General features: G+C 45.1%; 1 protein-coding gene across 5 annotated transcripts in view; it reads right to left on the minus strand.

The window, feature by feature from the left end:
* Nucleotides 1-23,722, minus strand: part of fip1l1a (FIP1 like 1a (S. cerevisiae)) — a 127,391-nt gene that overhangs the window by 7,299 nt on the left and 96,370 nt on the right. For all 5 annotated transcript variants that reach the window (XM_038791180.1, XM_038791179.1, XM_038791177.1 and 2 more), the window contains exons 13-14: nt 13,055-13,110; nt 4,206-4,449 (exon numbers count right to left, since the gene is read on the minus strand). In XM_038791180.1, the coding sequence (XP_038647108.1) occupies nt 4,206-4,449; nt 13,055-13,110 (300 nt within the window). The remainder of the gene's footprint in view (nt 1-4,205; nt 4,450-13,054; nt 13,111-23,722) is intronic.

Here is a 23,722-nt window from a genome sequence, read left to right on the forward strand (position 1 = left end):
CATTGAAACTGTCAGACATGCTGGGGGTGGTTGCTTGTGCCAGGGGTAGTAGTGGGTTGTGACTTGGTGTCCCCCCCCTCGGGATCAGAATGGCCTGGCTCAGACCACCATTGCTGCAGTTGGTCTTTTAAATGCAGCCCTTTGATTCTACTTACAAGCTCCTCGCTGCTCACACTGCTGTATGCTCTGTATGCTCACTCCGGAAGGCCACCCAGAGCGCCCCTCTGGACAACTTCATACCCCAGCTATTGCATCAAGAGGATGGGTGTGGCCAAGCTCAATCAGGGGCCCACTAGGTGTTAGCACTCCTCAGAAGTGATGCCCCATTGCAGAGGAAGGTATTCAGCAACACTCATCGTAACCAGAGGACATTTGTACTTTTGGCTTTGGAGCCCTCCCTGGTTATTTGACCCCCCCTCAGGGAAGAAGCCTCACCAGTGACCTCCACCCCTCTGGATCACCAACTGTCTCCTCCAGGCAAGACTGGCATCATCGAGTGCCTCTGCCACCAACTCCCAGGCACTGTTCAGGAGGGCAGGCTCGAGTCTGCGGCCTACTCTTGGTAAGAGGGTGTTATTCGTTCCACACTGGCATGGAGCTGGGGGGTCCACCTTGGACTCCCGATCTCGGGAGGCAGGTCTTCTGTGAGCTATCTTGGTGGCTGCAGTGAGTGTGTGGGAAGTGGAGCGCTTAAAAACAGCTCCAGCTGCCAGGTTCTTTGGCGTTAACTCCGGCCCCAGTGGTTAGAATGCCCGCTGGGCTGGGACTTGATCTGAATTCACACTGGCAGAGTGCTGGCCACAGTGCTATCCACTTGTGCTACCGTGCTGCCCCAAATTTCTCTCCCACGGTGGCCTCTTAAATGGCCGCTTCAGATTGGCCCACAATGGTGCCAACCCTATCAGAAGACCTGCCGTTCTGAGGCCTTGACAGCCGCACTTGGGAGTGGCGAGCACTCCGAGTTAGATCAGGGCCGCATTCAGAGCACTGCTGCCTAAAAGAAAACAGGATATAGACCGGGAGAGCGGATTGGGAAACCCCAGTTTACATTACCCGCGTGCCTGTACAGTGCCTTTGACTCGGATGGCTCCCGCTCGTCCAGGAAGCTGTCCGCATTGAGTTGGTGGCTTGTGCACACAGTAAGGGGCCACACCGCTGCCAGCAAAAGGCAAGACCTCCCTCCTCAGATCACAAGTTATACAAATTGGCTGGCTGCCTGTCTCCTTGGAGCAGGCAGCAATTCACCTTCTAGTGTGCTCATAGGAAAGTTATCTGGCAGCAGGTACGGGGTCACAGAGCTGTCCCAATGCAGCTCCTGCTATTTTTCTGGCTACACAGCGAGCAAGCATACCATCATGGGTCTGGGAAAATTCAGCCCTTTGACACTACTCTGACAAAGTACCACCTTGCCATGAATTACTTTTTTAATGGGGTGTTTTGTGAGCATTCTTCCCAAGTTTCTAAAGGTTTGGGGGGGGGGGGGGGGGGGGGGGGGGGAATATCCAACCACTGATCACTGAAAATCAAAGGTTGCAAAATGCACCGTTGAAGCATTAGTGCAGTCATTTTAAGGCAGACATGATGCGTTCTCCAAGATTTGTTACACCTGCCAAAAAACTGTTGAGGCTCAACACTACATCATGAATCTCATTTATTATCCTTAAAATACTTTGAATCCTGTTTTCCTCTTCCTAGTGTACTCACTTCAGTAAAAGGAGACGATATCCTAAAGTTTCTGTATTAATCTTTCTTTTTTTACCTGACATCTGGAGCTCTTTTCCACCTTTTCTCCTATTTCAAACCCAGCTTTTATGAATTAAGGGCCTCTTACTTTTCTTCCCCAAGACATGTGGCAGCAGCTCTGGCACAGATGGTAAATAATTCAACTTCATCCGAATTGAACCCTCCTCCCCATTTAGAATAATTTTGGCATCAGCACAGAGACTTTTCCTGGGCTGGTAGTCATTAAGATTCATTTTGGCCAGCTATCAGTGACCAGCCCTCCTCCTGGCCCCTGGAAGTTGCCCAACAAACAGATGTCCTATATGCTCTAGTTCATTATGCCGTCACAGTATAATCTGTAACACACGCATACATACACACACACACACACACACACAAACAAACTGCAGCAATCTTCATGCCTCTACAATAGAGTACAAAATGCCCTCACACCCCCAGTACTTGTTTAATTTGTGCAAACACAAAACACTCTGAATGAACTGTAACCATTTAAATGAAACAGTGTGGATGTGTACATGCTTATATTGAACCTAAACTAGATCAAAATCCCCGTGAAATCTCTGTATATTCAAGTTCTTGATACAGGAAATGATATAATGATAGTGTGTTACTCAGATTCCCCAATTACAAATACATACAAAACAGTGAAAAACAAAATGAACAGAATTAAAAAACCAAAATGGATAATGTAGTGAGACAATGGAGTAAATAAGTCTGTAATCAAAATGAGTTTTAATGATCTGTGAACATTTATAGAGCAGATTGCTGAAATCTTTATATGCACACTACAATAACAATTCTGGAGTTGGATGGGAAGCCTATTACAGCAGATGGCTGCAGGCTTTGAGTCACATTTCTCCATCTCCTCTGTCACTGTTTGAAAATTGTCCCAAACTGATTGCTGAATAGAATACCCCACTTTATTGCAATCCTGCATTAAGTAGTGAAGAAAAAGTGGTGCTGCAATATTGCAGACCTGACCATATCACCTACTCATTAATGGCAACATATTTTTATTCATTTTTTATGATTGAAAAAATGAAATACTTAATTCTTTAATAATTTTACAAAACCTAAAATTAGGATCTAAACTTTTCTGTAAGTATCAGTGAGTTCTATGATATAGCATGGTTAATTTTGTATTTTTGGAGAACATCCCAGTGTGGGTATTTGAAACCAATTATTAGAATCCTGAAACACGCATTGGAAAAGGATAGAGAAACTATTTTCTCTAGTCACAGACCCTAGAACAAGGAGCAATGATCTCGGGCCAGGCCATTAAACTAAAGATTCATGTATTGCTCTACCACTTAACTACCTAGTAGGCACATTGTGTCTCCATAGTATAAATAAAACCTTTTGACAATATCTCGATGTGATTTTTTGTAAACACCACAAACATCGCCCCGATGATTGAACTACATCCAGAAACCTTTAAAATGAATCTCTTGCCGCTGGTAACATAACTTGGTTATCTATAAATAGCACAGGAGCAAAACAGCAATGCAACTACATATACTAATCTTTTTTTTAAAAATCCATTCATGGGACATGGGCATCACTGACAAGATCATCATGTATTTCCCAACACTAATTACCCTAGAAGAACAGTCACCATCCTCAAAAACACATCTCAGAATCAAACTATTTTCCTCTAACTTTCGTCTTTCAACAGAAGTTGCTCACATATCTTCTTGCCAACAAGAAATTCATTCACTCAGACACTTGTTCTACCATTCTATTAGATCATAGCTGTTAGGTACCCCTCCATTGCTTATCATTTCATGCTCTTACTTAACAACAAACTCCCAGACCATCATCATCCACGAGTAGCAAAGTACAGTGGTGCAACCAAAAGCAACAGTATCTGCTGGTCTGAAATGACAATGAATTAAGAATTCTATTGTTGGACCACCTCAGTGAAATCCATAATTTTCTCAAATCTTAATTTATAGCTGCAGTGCTATTTTAAAGCTAGTTATACTGTCACTGTTGCATTTATTTTATAAACTAAGTATCATGTCTCTAACAAGTGGTTGCATTTTGCATTCCAATGATAGTTGTTGGAGATCAACAGACATAATTGAAACACAAAAATATTAGATGCTCTAGCCGAATAGGAAGGATTGAGCATCACTACCCTTCCCTTCATTACCAATCAACAGCTAAATTACTACAAACCATAGAGTCATGCCCATTGTCAATCCATTAAAGAAACAAAGACAAAGTCTTACTACCCATTCACTAATTCATGTAAATTAAAATAGAATTCAGCAAAAATGAACACAAATATCACACAGTAAATTGTGAAAGTAGAAACCCCTCCCCAGACCCATCACACCAACAGACATGGAATTTGAAACATAATTGACCAGTATACTTTAGGTGAATGATGCTTCGTAAATAGTTACGCTGCAGATACCAAGAACAATGAATATCACAAATGATTTTTAGTTACTCACCCATTATAAACACTTGTACTAGGACTGCGGTCCCGCTCTCGCTCATGGTCCCGGTCTCTGTCCCGATCACGGTCTCTCTCCCTCGTGCGCTCTCGTTCACGATCACGATCTCTTTCCCTCTCTCTCCGGGGATAATAATCCCAGTGTGGTTGCTGTTGCTGTGATGATTGTTTGTTGTTGTTGTCAATTAAGGTATTCCAGGAAGAAGAAACTGGGATATTGGGATATGTCAGATTACCATAATCTGAAAGACAGAAATGTAAAATAAGTATAGTGCAATCATTACTATCTTCCATTCTATAGCAAATAATGTGCAAGTATAGTGACGAAGGAAATAACTAAAAGTTGAGCTCAAACTCATCGATCTGGGCCTGGATTCTCCCAGAAATGGCGGGGCGGCCCGCACCGGTGCCAAAGAGCAGCGTGAACCACTCCGGCGTCGGGGCTAGGCCAGTGCTGGAGGGGTTGACGCTGCGCCAACCGGCGCCATAGGGCCTCAGTCAACCGCCGCGAGTTGGCGAATGCGCAGGACTGCCAGCGTGTTCTGGTGCATGCGCAGAATTGCAGGTGTGTTCCCTGCGCACGTGCAGTGGGTTTCTTCTCAGCGCCGGTCACGGCGGAGCCTTACAGATGCCGGCGTGGAGGGAAAGAGTGCCCCCACGGCACAGGCCTGCCCGCAGATCGGTGAGACCCGGTCACAGGCCAGGCCACCGTGCACCCCCCCCCCCCCCCCCCCCCCCGGGCCGAATCCCCCCGTGTGCCGCCCCCTCCCCACCCCGAGGACCCCGCTAACCGCCCACCAAGCCAAGTCCCGCCGGGATGAATCATGTCCATTTCACGCCGACGGGAGGGACGAAAACAAGCGGCCACCCGGCCCATCGGGGACCGGAGAATTGCCTGGGGGTGGGGGGGGGGGCACTGCCAACAGCCTCCAACCGACACAATACCCGTTCCCGCCTGAAAACCAGCACCAGAGAATTCGGCAGCCAGCATCAGAGCGGCGGGGCAGGATTCACGCCACCTCCCCACCCGGGGATTCTCTGACCGGGCCCGGGGGTGGGATCGGAGAACCCGCCTATGGTCTGGTCTACATGTGATTCCAGACCTACAACAATGTGGTTAATGCTTAACTGCCCTCCTAAATGCCCTAGAAAGCCCTCAGTTCAAGGGTACTTGGGGATGAGTAACAAATGCTGGACACCCCCGCGCATGTGCGTTTGTGTGTGTGTGTACACATATGTTATACATAATGTGTATGTGTGCGTGTAAGAAATAGGAGCAGGAGTAGACCACAAAGATCCATAGACTCTGTTCTGCCATTCAATATCATGATGGATCTTGGGCTTCAATTCAATTTTCCTGCCCACTCCCATATCCCTTAATTCCCCGAGACATGAACATTCCGTCTATCCCAGCCTTAAATGTATTTCATGATGGAGCATCTACAACCCTCTGGGACAGAGAATTCCAAAGATTCACAACCCTTTTGAATGAAGAAATTTCTTCTCATCTCAGTCCTAAATGATTGGTCTCTAATCCTAAAACTGTACCCCCGTGTTCTAGATTCCCTGGCCAATGGAAACAATCTTTCAGCGTTCAGTCTATCAAGCCTCTTCAGAATTTTGATGATTTCAATGAGATGGCCTTTCATTCTTCCAAACACATGGAGGAGAATACAAGCCAAATTTACTCAGCCACCCATCATAGGACAATCCCTCATCCCAAGGACCAACTTGATGAACCTTTGCTGTACCACCTGCAATGAAAGTATATTCTTTCTTAAATTTGGAGACTAAAACTGGACACTGCTCCAGATGTGGTCGTACCAAACTCTACAAATGTAGCAAGACTTCTTTATCATTCTACACCAAAGCCTTTGCAATAAAGGCAACGGCATGGGCCTTCCTAATTGCTTGCCTCACTTGCATGCTTTTTTAAAAAAATGTTTTTATTAAAGCTTTTTTCAAACCAGAATTTTTACATAACAGAAAAATAAACAATTTAAAAAAAAACAAAACTAGGTGGCTGTTATCATTATACAAAACGCAAATATACATTAAGTAGACAATTCCCCCCCACCGGGGCCCCCCTCCCCCCAGCACCCCCTCCTTCCCCCAGTTGCTGCTGCTGCTGACACTTTACTGCTCCCCTAGAAAGACAAGGAAAGGTTGCCACCGCCTAGAGAACCCCAGCAAGGACCCTCTCAAAGCAAACTTTATTTGCTCCAGGCTGAGGAACCCAGCCATATCACTAACCCAGGTCTCCATGCTCGGGGGTTTAAGAGTCCCTCCACATTAACAGGATCAGTCTCTGGGCTACCAGGGAGGCAACGGCCAACACTCCAGCCTCTTTCACTTCCTCCACTTCCGGATCCTCCAACACCCCAAAGATCGCTATTGTTGGACTCGGCTTCACCCGCGTGTCCAATATCCTGGACACAGCCCTCGTAAAGCCCTGCCAGAATTCTTTAAGCGCCGGGCATGCCCAAAACACATGGTTCGTCGGACTCCCTGCATATCTTGCGCATCTGTCCTCCACTCCAAAGAACTTGCTCATTCTCGCCGTCGTCATATGAGCCCGGTGTACCACCTTAAACTAAATTAAACTGAGCCTGGCACATGATGCGGACGAATTCACCCTGCCCAGGGCATCAGCCCACAGGCCCTCATCTAGCACCTCACCCAGCTCCTCCTCCCACTTGCCCTTCAGCTCCTCCACGGAGGCTTCCTCTGCCTCCTGCAGCTCCTGGTATATGTCAGACACCTTCCCCTCTCCTACCCAGATGCCAGACACTACCCTGTCCTGTATCCTTCGAGGGGGTAGCCACGGAAATGTCCCCACCTGTTTTTTGAGAAAGTCCCGGACCTGGAGGTATCTGGAAGCATCTCCCGGGGGCAGGCCTAACCTCTCCTCCAGCGCCTTCAAGCTAGGGAAAGTCCCATCTATAAACAGGTCTCCCATCCTTCTAATACCTGCCCTATACCAGCCTTGGAAACCCCCCCCCCCCCCCCCCCCCCCTCCTATCCTGCCCGGAGCAAATCCATGGTTGTTCCGTATCAGGGTCCAAACTGAGGCCCCCCATCTCCTTCCTGTGCCTCCTCCACGGACCCCAGACCCTCAGTGCCGCCGACACCACCGGGCTTGTGGTGTATCGTGCCGGTGAGAACGGCAGCGATGCCGTCACTAGTGCCCCTAGGCTAGTGCCTTTGCATGACGCCGCCTCTAGCCGCCCCCACCTCCATTAGGCTACACTCCAAGAACAGTCTTTTGATCCGCAGGGTCTTGTTTGCCCAGATAAATCCCATGATAATCCTGTTCGCCCACTTGAAGAAGGATTTGGGGAGCACTGAAAAACAAACAGGAATCTTGGAAGACCCGTCATCTTCACAGACTGCACCCTTCCCGCCAGGGAAAGCGGGAGCATGACCCACCTTTTAAAGTCTTTCCACAATCTGCTCTACAAGCCGAGATCAATTGAGCCTGTGTAGGGCATCCCAGTTCCTGTATGCCTAAATATCGAAAGCTCCTCTCCACTATCTTGAGCGGGAGCTCCCCCAATCTCTCCTTCTGACCCCTAGAGTGGATTACAAACAGCTCACTTGTCTCCACGTTCAGCTTGTACCCAGAGAAGGTCCCAAAGTCCCCCAGGATTCGCATGACCTCCCCCTTCCCCTCTAGCGGGTCCAAAATATACAATAGCAGGTCATCCGCGTAGAGGGAAACCCGGTGCTCCTCCCCACGCCACCCCCCAGTTCCTCAAAGTCCTCAGTGCTATGACCAACGGCTTAATTGCCAGGGCAAATAGTAATGGGGATAGGGGGCACCCTTGCCTCGTCCCTCGGTAGAGCCTGAAATACTCCGACCTCAGCCAGTTAGTGGACACACTTGCTACGGGGGCCTGATGCAGTAGCTTGACCCACCCTATGAATCCCTCCCCAAATCCAAGCCACATAACACTTCCCATAGGTACTCCCACTCCACCCTGTCAAAGACCTTCTCTGCATCCATTGCAGCCACTACTTCTGCATCCCCTCCCTCCGAGGGCATCATAATAATATTCAGGAGTCTCCTCACATTTGTGTTCAGTTGCCTGCCCTTAACGAAACCCATCTGGTCCTCCTCGATCACTCCCAGGACGCAGTCCTCTATTCTGGTAGCCAGAATTTCTGCCAACAATTTGGCATCTATATTCAGGAGCGATATCGGCCTGCACGACCCACAATGAAGCGGATCTTTCTCCCTCTTCAAAATGAGCGAGATCAATGCCTGCGACATGGTCGGGGGGAGAGTTTCTCTCTCCTTTGCCTCGTTAAAGGTTCTGAGCAGGAGCAGGCTCAGTAGCTCAGAACTTCTTATAAAATTCTACAGGGAAGCCATCTGGACCCGGGGCCTTGCCCGACTGCCCCCAGTCCCTCCACCCGATTCTCGTCCACCCTTGGGAACCTCAATCCATCAATAAATTGCTTCATCACTTCCCCTTCCCTCGGAGGTTCTGACTCGTACAGCTTCCCATAAAACTCCTTGAAGACTTCACTGATCCTCTGGGTCTCTCCTTTGCCTCGTTAAAGGTTCTGAGCAGGAGCAGGCTCAGTAGCTCAGAACTTCTTATAAAATTCTACAGGGAAGCCATCCGGACCCGGGGCCTTGCCCGACTGCCCCCAGTCCCTCCACCCGATTCTCGTCCACCCTTGGGAACCTCAATCCATCAATAAATTGCTTCATCACTTCCCCTTCCCTCGGAGGTTCTGACTCGTACAGCTTCCCATAAAACTCCTTGAAGACTTCATTGATCCTCTGGGCTCAACACCGTATTACCCTCCTTATCCCTCACTCCGCTGATCTCCCTGGCCGCCTCTCTCCTGCGAAGTTGGTGCGCCAGCATCCGACTTGCTTTCTCTCCATACTCATAGACTGCCCCTTTCACTTTCCTCAACAGTGACTCCGCCTTCCCCATGGTCAGCAAATCGAACTCCGCCTGTAATTTCTGGCGCTCCTTTAGCAGCCCCCCCCCCCCCCCCCTCGGGAGCCTCCACGCACTTCTTGTCTACCCTAAGTAGCTCTCCCACCAACCTCTCCCTCTTCTCTCTGTGGGACCTAATAGAGATTAACTCTCCCCGATGACCGCCTTCATAGCCTCCCAAACCGTTGTTGCTGTTACCTCCCGTGTCATTCGTTATCACATAGTTCTGAATACTCCTCCTTGTCCACCTACACACCTCTTAATCTGCCAGCAGCCCCAAATCCAGTCTCGAGAGAGGGCGCTGTCCCCACTCCGCCCCCAGTCGCAGGTCCACCGAGTGCAGGGCATTGTCCGAGACCGCAATGGCCGAATACTCAACCCCTTCCACCCTCGGGATAATCGCCCTGCTCAACACAAAAAAGTCAATCCGCGAGTAGACTTTATGGACATGGGAGTAAAAGGAGAACTCCTTCGCCCTTGGCCGCACATATCTCCACGGGTCCATGCCCCCCATCTGATCCATGAACTCCCACAGGGCCCTGGCCGCCGCTGGTCTCTTTCCCGATCTGGACTTAGGCCAGTCCAGCGCCAGATCCAAGACGGCATTAAATTCCTCCCCCATGATCAAGTTACTTGACTCCAAGTCCGGGATTTTACCCAACATGCGCCTCATCAATTCCACATCATCCCAATTCGGGGCATACATGTTCACCAACACCACCCGGGCCCCCTGTAGCTTGCCACTCACCATTATGTACCTGCCCCCCTTGTCCGCCACGATGCTCCATGCCTCAAACGCCACCCGTTTACTAACCAGAATTGCCACCCCTCTGGTCTTTGAGTCCAGCCCCGAGTGGAACACCTGGCCCACCCATCCCCTCCTTAACCTCGTTTGGTCAGCGAGTTTTAAGTGCGTCTCCTGCAGCATGGCCACGTCCACCTTCAACCCCTTTAAGCGCGAGAACACGCGGGACTTCTTGACCGGCCCGCTCAGGCCCCTCACATTCCATGTGATCAGGCTGGACGGGGGTTGACCCGACACACACACACCCCCCCACCAACTAGCCATCTCCCTATTTCAGCTGACACATGCTGACCCCGGCCTCTCCCACCTCTATCTCCAAACTTCGGGCTCCCAAACCCCCCTCCCCCACAGGGTAAGAGGGCAAGTGCCATCCGGATCCTACCCATGCACCGAACAACACAACCTGGGCGTTACCCTGCTCCCCGTAACAAAAAAAAACAGGAAAAGAAAAGCAAACAAACTTAAATTCTACTAACAATCTTACACCAAGCCAATACCTGGTTGCACATGTCTGCCAGCACGTTTCACCCACGTGCAGCTGCCCCTTAGTTCAAGTCCAGCTTCTCGTGCTTAATGAATGTCCACGCTTCATCCGGCGTATCAAAATAATGGTGCCTGTCCTTGTACGTTACCCAAAGTCTCGTCGGATTCAAGAGCCCGAACTTCACCCCTTTGCTGTGGAGGACCGCCTTAGCCCGGTTGAAACCCGCACGCCTCCTCGCCAGTTCATCTCCCAAGTCCTGGTATATTCAAACCTCACCGTTCTCCCACTTACTGCTCTACTCCTTCTTCACCTTAGGCAAGACACGCTCCCTGTCTGTAAAGCGGTGGAACCTTATCACCATCGCCCTCGGTGGTTCGTTCGCCATCGGCTTCCTCGCGAGGACTCTATGCGCCCCATTCAGTTCCAACGGCCGCGGGAAGGCCCCCGTGCCCATCAGCGTCCCCAGCATTGTAGTCACATATGTGCTCGCATCCGCCCCCTCCGCACCTTCAGGGAGGCCCAGGATCCGCAGGTTGTGACTTCGAGACCTATATTCGAGGTCATCCAGTCTCTCCTGCCATCTCTTGTGTAGGGCCTCGTGCGCCTCCACCCTGAAGAGGCCCAGGATCTAGTCCTCATTCTCGGATACCTTCCTCTCCACCTCTTTGATCGCCTTTTCCTGTACCTTCTGAACCTCCACCATCTTGTCCATGGAGGCCTTCATAGGGGCCAGCATCTCTGTCTTCAGTTCTGCGAAGCAGCTCCTCAGAAAGGCTTGCTGCTCTCTCGACCACTGGGCCCACGCTGGCCGCCATTTTGTCCTCCTGGACCCACTCCGCTCTCTTCCCCACAATCACTCATTTAACAGCCCCGCTCCTGGTTCCCTCCATTCAGCAGTGGAGGAAACCTCTCCTGCGTGCTTTCCCACGCTGGAATTCACCTTCCAAGTGCCGATGTCATCCCGTTTAAGGCCAGAAACCCCAATCCCGGCGGGAGCTAACGTGTATGTGACCTATTCGGACATGGCCGCTACCGGAAGTTCCGACCTTCTCTCTACCTAATTTCAACTCTTATCGAGTCCGCCTCACTTGCATGCTTAACATTTCTTGTACCAGCACACCCAAGTCTCTTTGAACATCAATATTTACATGTTTCGTACCATTTTTTAAAAAATCTCCTTTTTTCTTACGAGATAACATTTCCCTATATTATACTCCATCTGCCATCTTGTTGCCCACTCACCTAACCTCTGTCAAAACTCTTTGCAGCCTCTCTGTATTCTATATATATATCGATCACACCAGTCCCACACAACTTAATTGACTGCTAATGGTCTCTGAAGTAGCCTAGAAAGTCACTAAAAGTAAAAAGATTTCAGCTAAACTGCTCACCACATTCTCAGGCAAATAATAAATAAAACGGCGATATGCTGCCTTGCCATCAACACCCTTATCTGAAAATACACTCGCATAATAAAAACCATTGCTCCCCAAGACATTGTATATTAACTAAAAATGTATATACACATAATTTCTTGATGATTAAATGCATGCAAATCTTTTAGGCAGAGTGAAGGAAGTAATTCAATTTAATTTCCTATGGAATTTAAAAAAATATATTTAAACCATGTGACGACATTATTTTCATATTGGTTTGAAAGAACTTTTGACGGCAACTAGTCAAATTAATATGTTCTTTACAACTACAGCATAGAAACAGGTCACTCATCCTAACCAGGCCATGTCTGTGTTTATTCCCCAATTGAGTGGTAATCCAAATCCCAAGTAACTGCTATTTCCAAACCCCTCTACTAATCTATTCAGCCACTTATCTAACACATTTTTAAATGTTGACATGCGGTTTGCTTCAACAACTAGTTTTGGTACTTTGTGTAAACATGCTTCCACTGCTCTATGACTTAAATCTCTTCCACTTAATCTCATTTCCATATCTTCTTGTTTTCGGCCCCTCAACAAAAGCAAACAGACAGTTTCTATCGACTTTGTCCAGGCTCTTTAATTTCATGGTATGTGGGCATCGCATGTGGGCATTCCTAAATCAAATGGGTTCAGACAATGGTTTCATGGTCATCACTAGACTTTAAATTCCTGACTTTTATTGAATTCAAATTTCATTGTCTGCTGTGGTGGGATTCGAACCAGGGTCCCTAGAGCATTATCCTGGTTCTCTGGATTACTAGTCCAGTGATAATACCATTACGCCACCAACTCCCTGTACGCCACTTCTTTATCTTCTTTGTTGTAATGAAAGTTGCAATTTCTTATTTCATATTTTGCAGCAGGCAGTACTGTAATAAATTATTAGTAAAAGGTATAGCCAACAGAAACGTACATTGATCCAAATGTTTTACATCATCACATTCATTGGCCCTTCCAAGCCAGCAGCCCTCAATATGCCATAATCACTCAACACTGAAATAAAACTACATTTAAAAAACTTTCAAATGAAATGATACAGGAAAGCACCAGACTTTAATTTCCTTCAGAAAAGTCTCTGACCATATGGTTCGTTAAATATTCAGAAGCACTGTTTTTCAAAAACCCAAATACTCACGAGGCAAAACTGCAGGATACACTTACCATTGGTTGCATAACCAAATGGGGCAGCAGTACGGCTGTTGTATGTTGGAGGTCCACTAAAAACCACAAGAACAAAACCATTTTGTTAACAGATGCCACGAGAAATTACAGATACAACTGAACATGCAACACAGCGGTACAAATTCATCTCCAGATAAAAATGCATTCTTTAAAATTGCCAACATGGGAACTAATGGCATGATCAGATGAGCAAACTGCATGCTTACCTTGAAATCCTGCCTAGAATAATGGGACCAAAGTACTCTTCAGTAAATTAAATGAAAAAGGAAATGAAATGAAAATCGCTTATTGTAACGAGTAGGCTTCAATGAAGTTACTGTGAAAAGCCCCTAGTCGCCACTAAATTAGTCATACAGCACAGAAAAGGCCCTCTGCCCATTGCAACTGCGCCTGTCAAAAACAACCGAGCTATTCTCATCCCATTTTTCAGCACTTGACCCATAGCCTTGTATTACTTGGCATTGCAAGTGCATAACTAAATACTTCAACGTTATATGGGTCTCTGTCTCCGTCACTCTTTCAGGCAGCGAGCTCTAGACTGCCACCACCTTTTGGGTGAAAAGGTTTTTCCTTAAGTCACCTCTAAGCTTCATGCCCCTCACCTTAAATCTATGCCCCCTGCTCATTGATCACTATACCAAGGGGGAAAGTTTCTTCCCGTCTACTCTTATCAATGCCCCTCATAATTTAATACATCTCAATCATGTCCCTCTCAGTCTCTTCTGCTCCAAGGCAAACAACCCGAGCCCATCCAATCTCTCCTTAAAACTCTCAGCCCAGGCAAAATCTTAGTAAATCTCCTCTGCCCCCTTTCCTCCGATAATGTAGATTCCATACTGCACATAATACTCTAGCTGTGGCCTGACCAACGTTTTATACAGTTCCAGCATAACCACCCTGCTCTTAAACTCGGTTAATAAAAGCAAGCATGTCTTCTTAACCTCTTTATCCACCAGCCCTGTTACTTTAAGAACAAGAACATACAATACAGAAGGAGGCCAATCGGCCTATCGAGTCTGCACCGACCCACTTGAGCCCTCACTTCTAAGGGCAATTTATAATAGCCAATCCACCTAACCTGCGCACATCTTTGGACTGTGGGAGGAAACTGGAGCACCCGGAGGAAACCCATGCAGACACGGAGAGAACGTGCAGACTCCGCACAGACAGTGACCCAGGGGGGAATCGAACCTGGGACCGTGGCGCGGTGAAGCCACAGTGCTTGCCATTTGTGCTACCGTGCTACCCAAGGGACTGGTGCTTCCCAGGGTCTTGCCATTGATGTATTCCCTTGCCTTGCTTGTCCTGTCCAAGTATATCACCTCACACTTATTCTAAATGGCCACATGAAACATGTTCAAGAAGCATTAACTTTGTTTCTGGTGGGTAAAACCCAAAGTAGCACATTCTCCACAATTTGACACAATTGATTAAATTGGGAATCACTCTCAGATGGACAAGAGTAAATATAGTGACTATCGAGTGTGCTTAGGTTGATTCATCACGTTCTGATGAAAGGTTAGTGGCCTGAAATGTTAGCTCAGGTTTCTCTCCACAGATGTTATCAGACCTCTGTTTTTCCAGCTTTTTTTGTTCTCATTTGATTTCCAGCACCTGCAGTATTTTGCTTTTGTATTGGTGATTTATGAGTTCACGCATACCTTCAAGCACACATATCCATCACTACAGCACAGCAGAGATAGCCTTAGAGGATGAGAAGTCACCATGCCCAGCTTTCATACAATTCCTATGCAATGGCTAATTTGTAACGCATATTACATCATGTGCTATTTTGAAAGATGCTTTGTAGTCCGCATATGGCTGTGTTGGTCTTGATTGGAAAACATTTCCACTAGTTGGGTGACAAAACAAATGGCCAGATTTTAATTCTGTATTTGTGGATGGTTTCGAATGAGTGAAATTGTTGCAACCATAGAATGGTTACAACACAAAAGGAGGCCATTCAGGCAGTCCTATCTGGGCCAACACTTGACAAAAGCAACTCAGCTAGTCCCACTTTCCCTGTACCCCAATAAACTTTCTCTCCTCAGATGCATATCCAATTTCTTTTTGAAACACATGATCAAATCTGATTTTATCACACTCCCATTCAGACTATGCATTCCAGATCTTAGCCACTCACAGTGTGATCAAGTTTATCCTCATGTTGCTTTTGGTTCCTTTGTCATTCACCTTCTATTCAGGTCCTTTGGTTTGTGATCCTCTTGCCAATGGGAAACGTTTCTCTCTATCCACTCTGTCTAGACCTCTGATGATTTTGAGCACCTGTTTAATCTCTGCCAAATCTTCTCTTCAACAAGAACAATCTCAGTTTCTCTAATCTATCCACTTAGTCTTTCAGCCCCAGATCCATTCCCGTGAAAATACCTTCACATTCTTCTTGAGGGAAGATGCCCATAATTGTATATAATACTCCAGTTGAGGCCAAACCAGTATTCCATAAAAGGTTCATCATAACTTTGTTTTTTGCACTCTATGCCACTATTTAGAAAGCAGACGAACCTTCACATATTTTTAACCACTTTCTCAACCTGCCCTGCCACTTATTTGTGTATATATACCCCAAGATATGTTTCTGCCCTTCCTCTAGAATTTTATCCTTTATTTTCTATTGCTTCGCCTCTTTCTTTGTGCCAAAATATACCACTTTACACCTCTCAGCATTAAACTTCATCTGCCACGTGTCTGTCCATTCCACCAGTCTGTTATTATCAATGTTGTTATTGCCCTCGCTGTCTTCAATTCTAATTTACCTGCACCAGATCGGTTTTCATGTACTGAAATCGGCCCTTGGTCAATTAAGTAGTTTTAATCTACATTGCTCCTTGTCCATTTCCAAAGTTAACCAAAACCAGATATTATGTTCACTGTTCCCTAAATGTTCCCCTGCTGACATCTAGCCCACCTCATTCCTCAGAACCAGATCTAGCAATGCTTCCTTCAGTGTTGGGCTGAGATTGTAGAAAATTCTCCTGAACAAACCCGAAAAATCCTTCCCCATCTCTGCCCTTTACTATGAACTAGAATAGTAATATAGTGCAATGCCCTCTATTATCACTGGTTTCCGATGCTTTTAATTTCTCAGCAACAATATCCCTGATCTGAATGGGTCAAAGAGACAAAACCAGGGCAAAGGGTGGAGGAAAGAGAATACCCAAGCACAATCCAGAGCAAATAATTGTTGCAAATAACATTTTAATACCCACTTTGCTTTACATTTTGAAACATTCGTCTATGCTAATTACCAGCTTTATGACAACTGTGATAACCCTCAAGAGGACAATGGGGTATTGCTGATTTATCTCCCCGTGGACTTCGTAGAATAAGAGTTTCCATGGTGAGCGGGCAGAGGCCTGACCAGCTGGGGTTCGTTGGCAAGATCTTTAAATGTAAGTACCAGACCGGCAGTTCCTGACAGTCTTGAGCTGGGATGTTTGTTTTGTGTGCTGTGGTAGTGGCTTTATTTTCAGTTTAAAATAAACCAGGTTGGCCTTTCACTCGGTGTCTCCTGGAGCTATTACATTGGCGACGAGGATCAAGTACGGGATTCCAAGCAGCCTTGTGAAACTCCCAAATGACAACTCCAGTGAGAAACAAAGCAAAAAGAAAAATCCGGAAATGCCCTTTTTTGGGAAGCTCGAACCTTATGTTGTGGACGTGGAGGACTGGCTCCAGTATGTAGAATGCATATGCTCCTTATTCTGCACCAATGGCATAGAAGGGGATGACAGACAGTGACCTTTTTGACAGCATGCAGGGCCCTAACGTTTAGCATTAAAAGTCAATTTCTCCTGCAACTCCTGACACTAAAACATTCAACAAGCTTGTGAATCTAGTGAAGTTATCATAGAATTTTCAGTGCAGAAGGACACCATTCGGCCCATCGAGTCTGCACCGGCTCTTGGAAAGAGCACCTTACCCAAGGTCAAGGACCATTATGACCCAAAGTCGTTCATAATCCTCCAGCGTTACGACTTCAACACAGCTGGCAGGACCCCTGGGAGAACCCTCATACAGAAAAGCTGGAATTCCCAGCAGAGGCTCCCACGTGCCTCACCCACCACCAACTTAATATTTAGCCAGGACATTCTGGCATCTTGAAAGACGGGCAATACTACCAGGGGAACCTCCCCGGAGGACTACAAGTGTCAACCTCAAATGTGGCAAAGGAGAAGAGGAGATGAGAATTTCTTTTTAATGTATGGATGTGATTGTTTCCCTGGTATCATAAGTTTTGAGTTATGATTAAAGATTGGAGGAATGTGGGGGTTTCAGTCTTGAAAGGAACATTTTTGTAAAGTGATCTTAGAGGTTTATAATATAGTTAATTACACAGAAATAGTTTTAAAAAAAATTTAGAGTACCCAATTCATTTTTTCCAATTAAGGGGCAATTTAGCGTGGCTAATCCCCCATCTGCACATCTTTGGGTTGTGGGGGCAAAACCCACGCAAACACGGGGAGAATGTGCAAACTCCACACGGACAGTGACCCGGAGCCGGGATCTAACCTGGGACCTCAGCGCCGTGAGGCAGTGTTGTCCTGCACAGAAACAATTAACCAGGAACATATTGAAATTAAATAATGAAAATTGAATTAAGGGACTTGCATTCAAACCAGTACAAAAGGCAAGTTTAGAAATGATATGCGCAAGATCTTTTTCACAAAGAACAGACAAAGCTTCCAGGTTGAGTGATGGAGCCAAACACCCTGTAATCAAAAAAGGAACTGGGTACTACAATGGGGAATACAGAAGAAACTTCTTTACGTGTAATGGTTAGAATGTGGAACTTCCTACCAGAAGGCACAGATAGTTCAGGCAAATAATATAGATTCTAAAGGAAGCTCAATAAAACATGAATGAGAAAATAATAACAGGGGGCGGGATTCTCAGGCCCCCTCCGCTGGCGGGAATCGCATTGCGCCGGTCGGGGGCCGTAGGCAGGCCCCCCCCCACGCGATTCTCCGGCCCGCGATGGGCTGAGTGGCCGCCCATTTACGTCCCACCAGCGTACATTACACCATGTCCATACCGGCGGGACCTGGCTCTGCGGGCGCCCTGCGGAGTTCTCGGGGCGGCACGGGGGGGGGGGGGGGGGAGATCTGGCCCACGATCGGGGCCCACCGATCCCTCGTCGGACCTGTGCTGTGCATGCACAAATTCCCAACTGTAATCCAAACATGTGGCCCATTTTCTAATCCCAAATTTGTTAGCTGCAGACAACTAATCTGTATACAACAGGTTACCACTATCATTTCATATTACGCAGCCAATATCACAGTTAAATTAAATAAGTCATGAATGAACTATGTAATGTGAAAAAGCAGTACCAAAAATAATTATAATTAGGTAATTTGATTCCCATTTTGAGCATGGGGGAAGTTTTAAAATAGTCAAGCCATTTCAACACGTCAACAAGGCAGTTTCAGTTTTGAAAAGAAAATACTAACAATTTTTTTCTGTTCTCTTCTTAGAGACAGTATGCTGTATGTCAATCAATACAAGTCACATGCGTGGTCACAAAGTGCCTAAGATTATAGTCAGGACTGGGAAGTGTGCTGAAACCAATTTATAGAACCCTTACTGATGTCTCAACTGAGATTGGTCAACTCAGCAAAGACCCCGAACCAAATCTGGGGCATTCGTGTTCTGAATGACTCAGATAATGACTCAACAAATTCAGAATTGCTTGAGCCAGCACAATCACACAATACAAGCTTATTAATTTGTTAACTGGCATCTCAATCCCCATAGTCAGTTCTTTAGAAAGCCTCTCTAATGGAAAGGATTCCTTTACAACCCAATGTTGTACTTTTGAAGTATAATTACCACTGTAAGAAAGGAAGACAAATGCTTGAAATAACATTCTTTGAAAGAAAAAAAAGTGGAAAAAAGGTAGTTTCAAAGCTCAATAAAACAAGTGCAATTAAAATGTGGGCTGATGGGCTAAAAGAAATCCAATTTAAGGGACAACAAACATCAACTGTTATTAAATAAAGTTTTTAAAAACTGTGTACCGTGCAAAGTTTCCACAAAACTAGAGCACAATTTTCCCGACCGTTTGATGTGACTGGCTTTAATTTAGAACTCAAGGTGCAGGTTGAATTTAGAAACCCACGCACTGAAGAATTGGCAGGTTACCTTGCTCACTACCTAACGGGTTGGCAAAACGCCGAATGCTGATTGAACACTTCCATATATCCTTCCGGTAGCACATTTATGTAGGTAAACTCATCCAAGAAATTCAAGTTATAAGCAGGTGGGCCATTAATCCATTGTTCTATAAATATGCTGTTAAATCAGATTCACATTTACCAGAGTCTACACTGCAGCAGTAGCCAACATATGTGGGTGGCACATGGCTGAACTACTGTGAGCAGCCAAGTCATCAGTGAAGCTTTCATTTCGGTTTCTGCTGAAAGGTAAAAGCTTCGCTATAGTGCTGAGCAGGAATGCAAGATAAACTTCTGCATAAAAACCCAATTTTGATATTGATTATAGTGAATGATTGACATTTTTGTATAGTGATTCTCTGTTCACTATTTAAATTAAAACATCTAATTATTTAACAAACTATCTTCTCTTCTGTGCCTTGCAAGTTATAAGGCAACCCAGATCTTCCACAGCTTTTACAGTAAGGAGGGCATATTCTGGGTTGTTTCTGTTAACAAAGGCCATGCTGTTAGCCTGACATTGAGGGCAGTGGAGAGCAGCAAGATGTGGTGGGGTTTAGAGAACTGCCATTCCAACCTCATCTGAAGTAAATATCTGGCTGGTTGTCAACCCAGTTGGCCTTTTGGATAAGATCAAGTGTAGGGTCAAGCCAGAGATCAGGTGTAATACCTGTTCTTGTCAGCTTAGATCTACTAATATATCTATTGTGGAGACTATGAATTGAATTCATGCAAAAAGCACAGAAGTGTGGAACTCTCCCACAATATGCAACTGATGTTAGTCATTTAAATAATTTAAAATTGGAGCTTGTTGCATTTTTCATCAAGGATATTAACGAATAGGAAGCCACGGCAGATGAATGGAGTTAGGATATAGATGAACCATGATCTCACCCGAGTGGACTAAATGGCTTTAAGGATGTCCTCATATTTTGGAACTTATGATTTTTATTTTACAACTTATTTACTTCGAATGAAATAGCAAGTTCACAAAAGTTAAAACCCAAATTCTGGATCTCAAGGAGCAAAGTAGGGGCGGTTTCGGAAGAGAATGAGCATTACAAGAGTTACCCATGATGAATGAGGAAAGAGGGAAAGTTATCTTGTCTCAGGCAAACGTTCAGACCTTCAAGGGGTGGGTGGAATGTTGATCACTCATTTCTCAGAGCAAGGCAGAATTTGGTTGAACTATGATGTATTCAATACAGGACTCAGAACTGACCTTGTGTCACAAGAAGTTATATTTCTCTTTATGCCCTGCTCCAGCCCTCTTGGAATTAATAGGCCCAAATCTTCAACTATATTTTCTCACCATGAGAAGACTATGAAACAGAGAGAAGGAAGGCCAGCTCGTGGTCTTGGAGGGGATTAGAGATTGTGATATGGGGTCCCTCAAGGAGGTGGTGGGAAGGTGGAGAGTCTGAGGGGGAACCAAAACTAAGGGCCGGAAATATAATGAAGACATTAATAAACTCAATATGGAATACAGGAGAAACTTATTTACCCAGTGGGTTTTAGATGAAACTCACTGCAACAAATAATTGAAGGAAATTGCAGAGATGCATTTAAAGGGTCGCCAGATAAAGCCATGAAAGAATAAATTAATAGACAGTTACACGGATGGGATTTGGATTAGATGTCGACGGGTAGGATGATGTTCATGTGGAGTACAAACACTGGCATAGATTAGTTGGGCCTCATGGCCTGTTTCGGTGCTACACATTCTATACAAGAGATATGAAAATGGGAGAGTTCTGCACCGTGGAAGATAGTGCTAATTTGCTACTTGCCCTACTTGAAAAGCACAAGAAAATTCTGGGGACACTTTTGGATCTGGGGGTAATAGATGTCGTGCTATTTTGTGATTATGAACTTGTTGTTCTTTAGGTGCAAATTGCTTGATTTAATAGACCCCTTCTCGAGCTGTGCCGTAAAAAGCATTGCAGCAAGCATTTCTGGGAAGAAAGCTATTGCAATATAGTAGGGGAAGAGTCAACAGGGTCAGGGCAGTTTCAGTGCAAAGGAGGCCTATTGCAGGCTATGCAACAGGACAAAGGATTGATGAACTGACACTCCTTTCACTTCTGTGATATAGATTTCTGTTTCGCTCAAATTGTTAGAATGCAAGTCAGTTCTCTGCAAGTTGCAGTTTGAAATTAATTGGGCAGTCTCAAACTCAAATTTGTTGGGAGGCAGGTCCAAGGTACAAAACAACTCATTATTTAATGCAAACTGCAGGTCAGTGATAAAAATGTACACAGGAATTTTGTTTTTTAATGAAATGTGAGGCATTATACTTGTACAGACAGATCTTACTCTGCTTCTAATCTGCTATACCCGACAGGAGTGCTTGACAGCGACAAAATAAGCCAAAATTTAGCTATCTCAAGTGCTCACAGTTGCATGCAAAACAAATCTGTGGTAGGAAATCAGAAATGTTACTCGGAAGGGAGGTTAAATCAGAATCTTCGGCTGAAAAAGTAGACAATTCCTATTTACAATAAACTAGTTTCATATCATGGAGGCAAGTAGGATAGCCCCATCCCCCAGTATCTATCATTCACCAACTTCAACAACTGGTCAGAAGCAAACTCAATTTATTTACCCAATAAAATTGGAGATTATTGCATTTTTTGTCCATGATATTAACGAATAGGAAGCCAAAGCAAATGAATGGAGTTAGGATATAGATGAGCCATGAGCCAAAAATGGCACTTTAAAGCGTTATCTGTGATTACCCGTAGTCATTTAAAACAGAAATGAGGGGATACATTTTCTCCCAGAAGGTTGAATCTTTTGAACTGGCTTGCTCAAAGGGTGTGGAAGCAGAGTCCTTCAATATTTGTAAGGTAGAGGTAGATGGATTCTCGCTAAGCAAGGGGGTGAAAGTTAAGATATAGGTGGGAATGTGGAGTTAAGGTTACAATCAAATTAGCCATAAACTTATTGAATGGTGCGGCAGGCTCGAGGGGCCGAGTAGACGCTCCTGGTTCTAATTCACATGTTCGCAACAGGTATGGCCCTAAAGTGGTTTAGAAATTGGTATGAATTGGATCTGGGGTTAGCAGAAATATATAGAATTGGTAAAACTTGATTAGTTACATTTTTCCATGGATGAGTTTGGATCATGGGTAATTACAGAACTGCATGTTGTCATAAAGTTCAAGAGAAGAGTCGGTGGTCTTGTGGTAATGTCACTGAACTAGTAATCCAGAAGCTCAGGCTAATTTTTTGAAGGCACTTGTTCAAATCCCATCAGTGGAATTTAAATGATGAAATTTGTAATTGTAAGCAGGAAACTACCATTGTTGCAAAACTCCACCTGGTTCACTAATGTCCTTTAGGGAAGGAAACCTGGCCTGGCCTACAAGTGTGGATCTGGAGTTACATGTGGTTGACTCTTAATTGCTCTGAAATGGTAGTCGAGTAAATCATTCAATTAAAGGGCAATTCGGTTGGGAAACAAATACTGATGGCCATACTAGTGATGGCCATAACCCAGTAAATAATGAAGAATAGCCTACTTTCGTTATGAAAGACTTGCATTTACATGGCCCCTTTCTTGACTACAGGGAGCTTTATAGCCAATTAAGTATATTATAAGTATATTAAGTACCAGCCTCCCCGAACAGGCGTCGGAATGTGACGACTAGGGGCTTTTTCACAGTAACTTCATTGAAGCCTACTTGTGACAATAAGCAATTTTCATTTTTTTTCAGATGGTTATAATATAGGAAATGCAGCAGTCAAATTACACACAGTAAGTTCCCATAAACAACAATGTGACCAGATAATCTTTGTGAATCTGGAATAAATACTGGCCAGGACTCCAGGAAGAGGACAACTCTCCTGCTCTTCTTCAAAAATTCTTACAGAAATAAGATCAAAGTACAGTAAATCAGAAAGCAGTACTTAGGACCTAAAAACAGGCAACATTTGGGAGCACTGCAGGAATTAAACTTTAGCACCCCAAAATGCGTTTTTACAGAATTAGCTCCCAGATGTTTTACAGTATCAGAGTCTGACAATTTTGCTTTTTCTATGCAGTTAAAATGATTTGTAACAGTGCTACTGTGTCAGCAAGTTATGAAACACCTATTAGCTTCGGAATATGCGTTCCTATGCTCAGTATCTATATGGTTATGAATTTATTTTTTCTGGTCAGTAGAGAAATGCTATTAATGCATGTTTTAAAATTTTCTTTCGTCAATTTGTTGCAAGACAGAGTAATGAAATGTTAGGAATTTCCTTCCTGATACATATAATGCCAATCTTAGCAGCAATTTTGGAATGTCTGAAAACCAACTGCTGACTGCACACTGAAATGTTCCGATGGTAGAAGACTATATTCAACAAAGGAGACATTTACTGAAATGTGCCTCTGACATATTATTGTTAAATTTACATAAAATAACTTAGAACTCAGCCGCTTTTGTAAATACACTCAACACTT

Source organism: Scyliorhinus canicula, chromosome 3, assembly GCF_902713615.1.
Source record: "Scyliorhinus canicula chromosome 3, sScyCan1.1, whole genome shotgun sequence".
Lineage (NCBI taxonomy): Eukaryota > Metazoa > Chordata > Chondrichthyes > Carcharhiniformes > Scyliorhinidae > Scyliorhinus > Scyliorhinus canicula.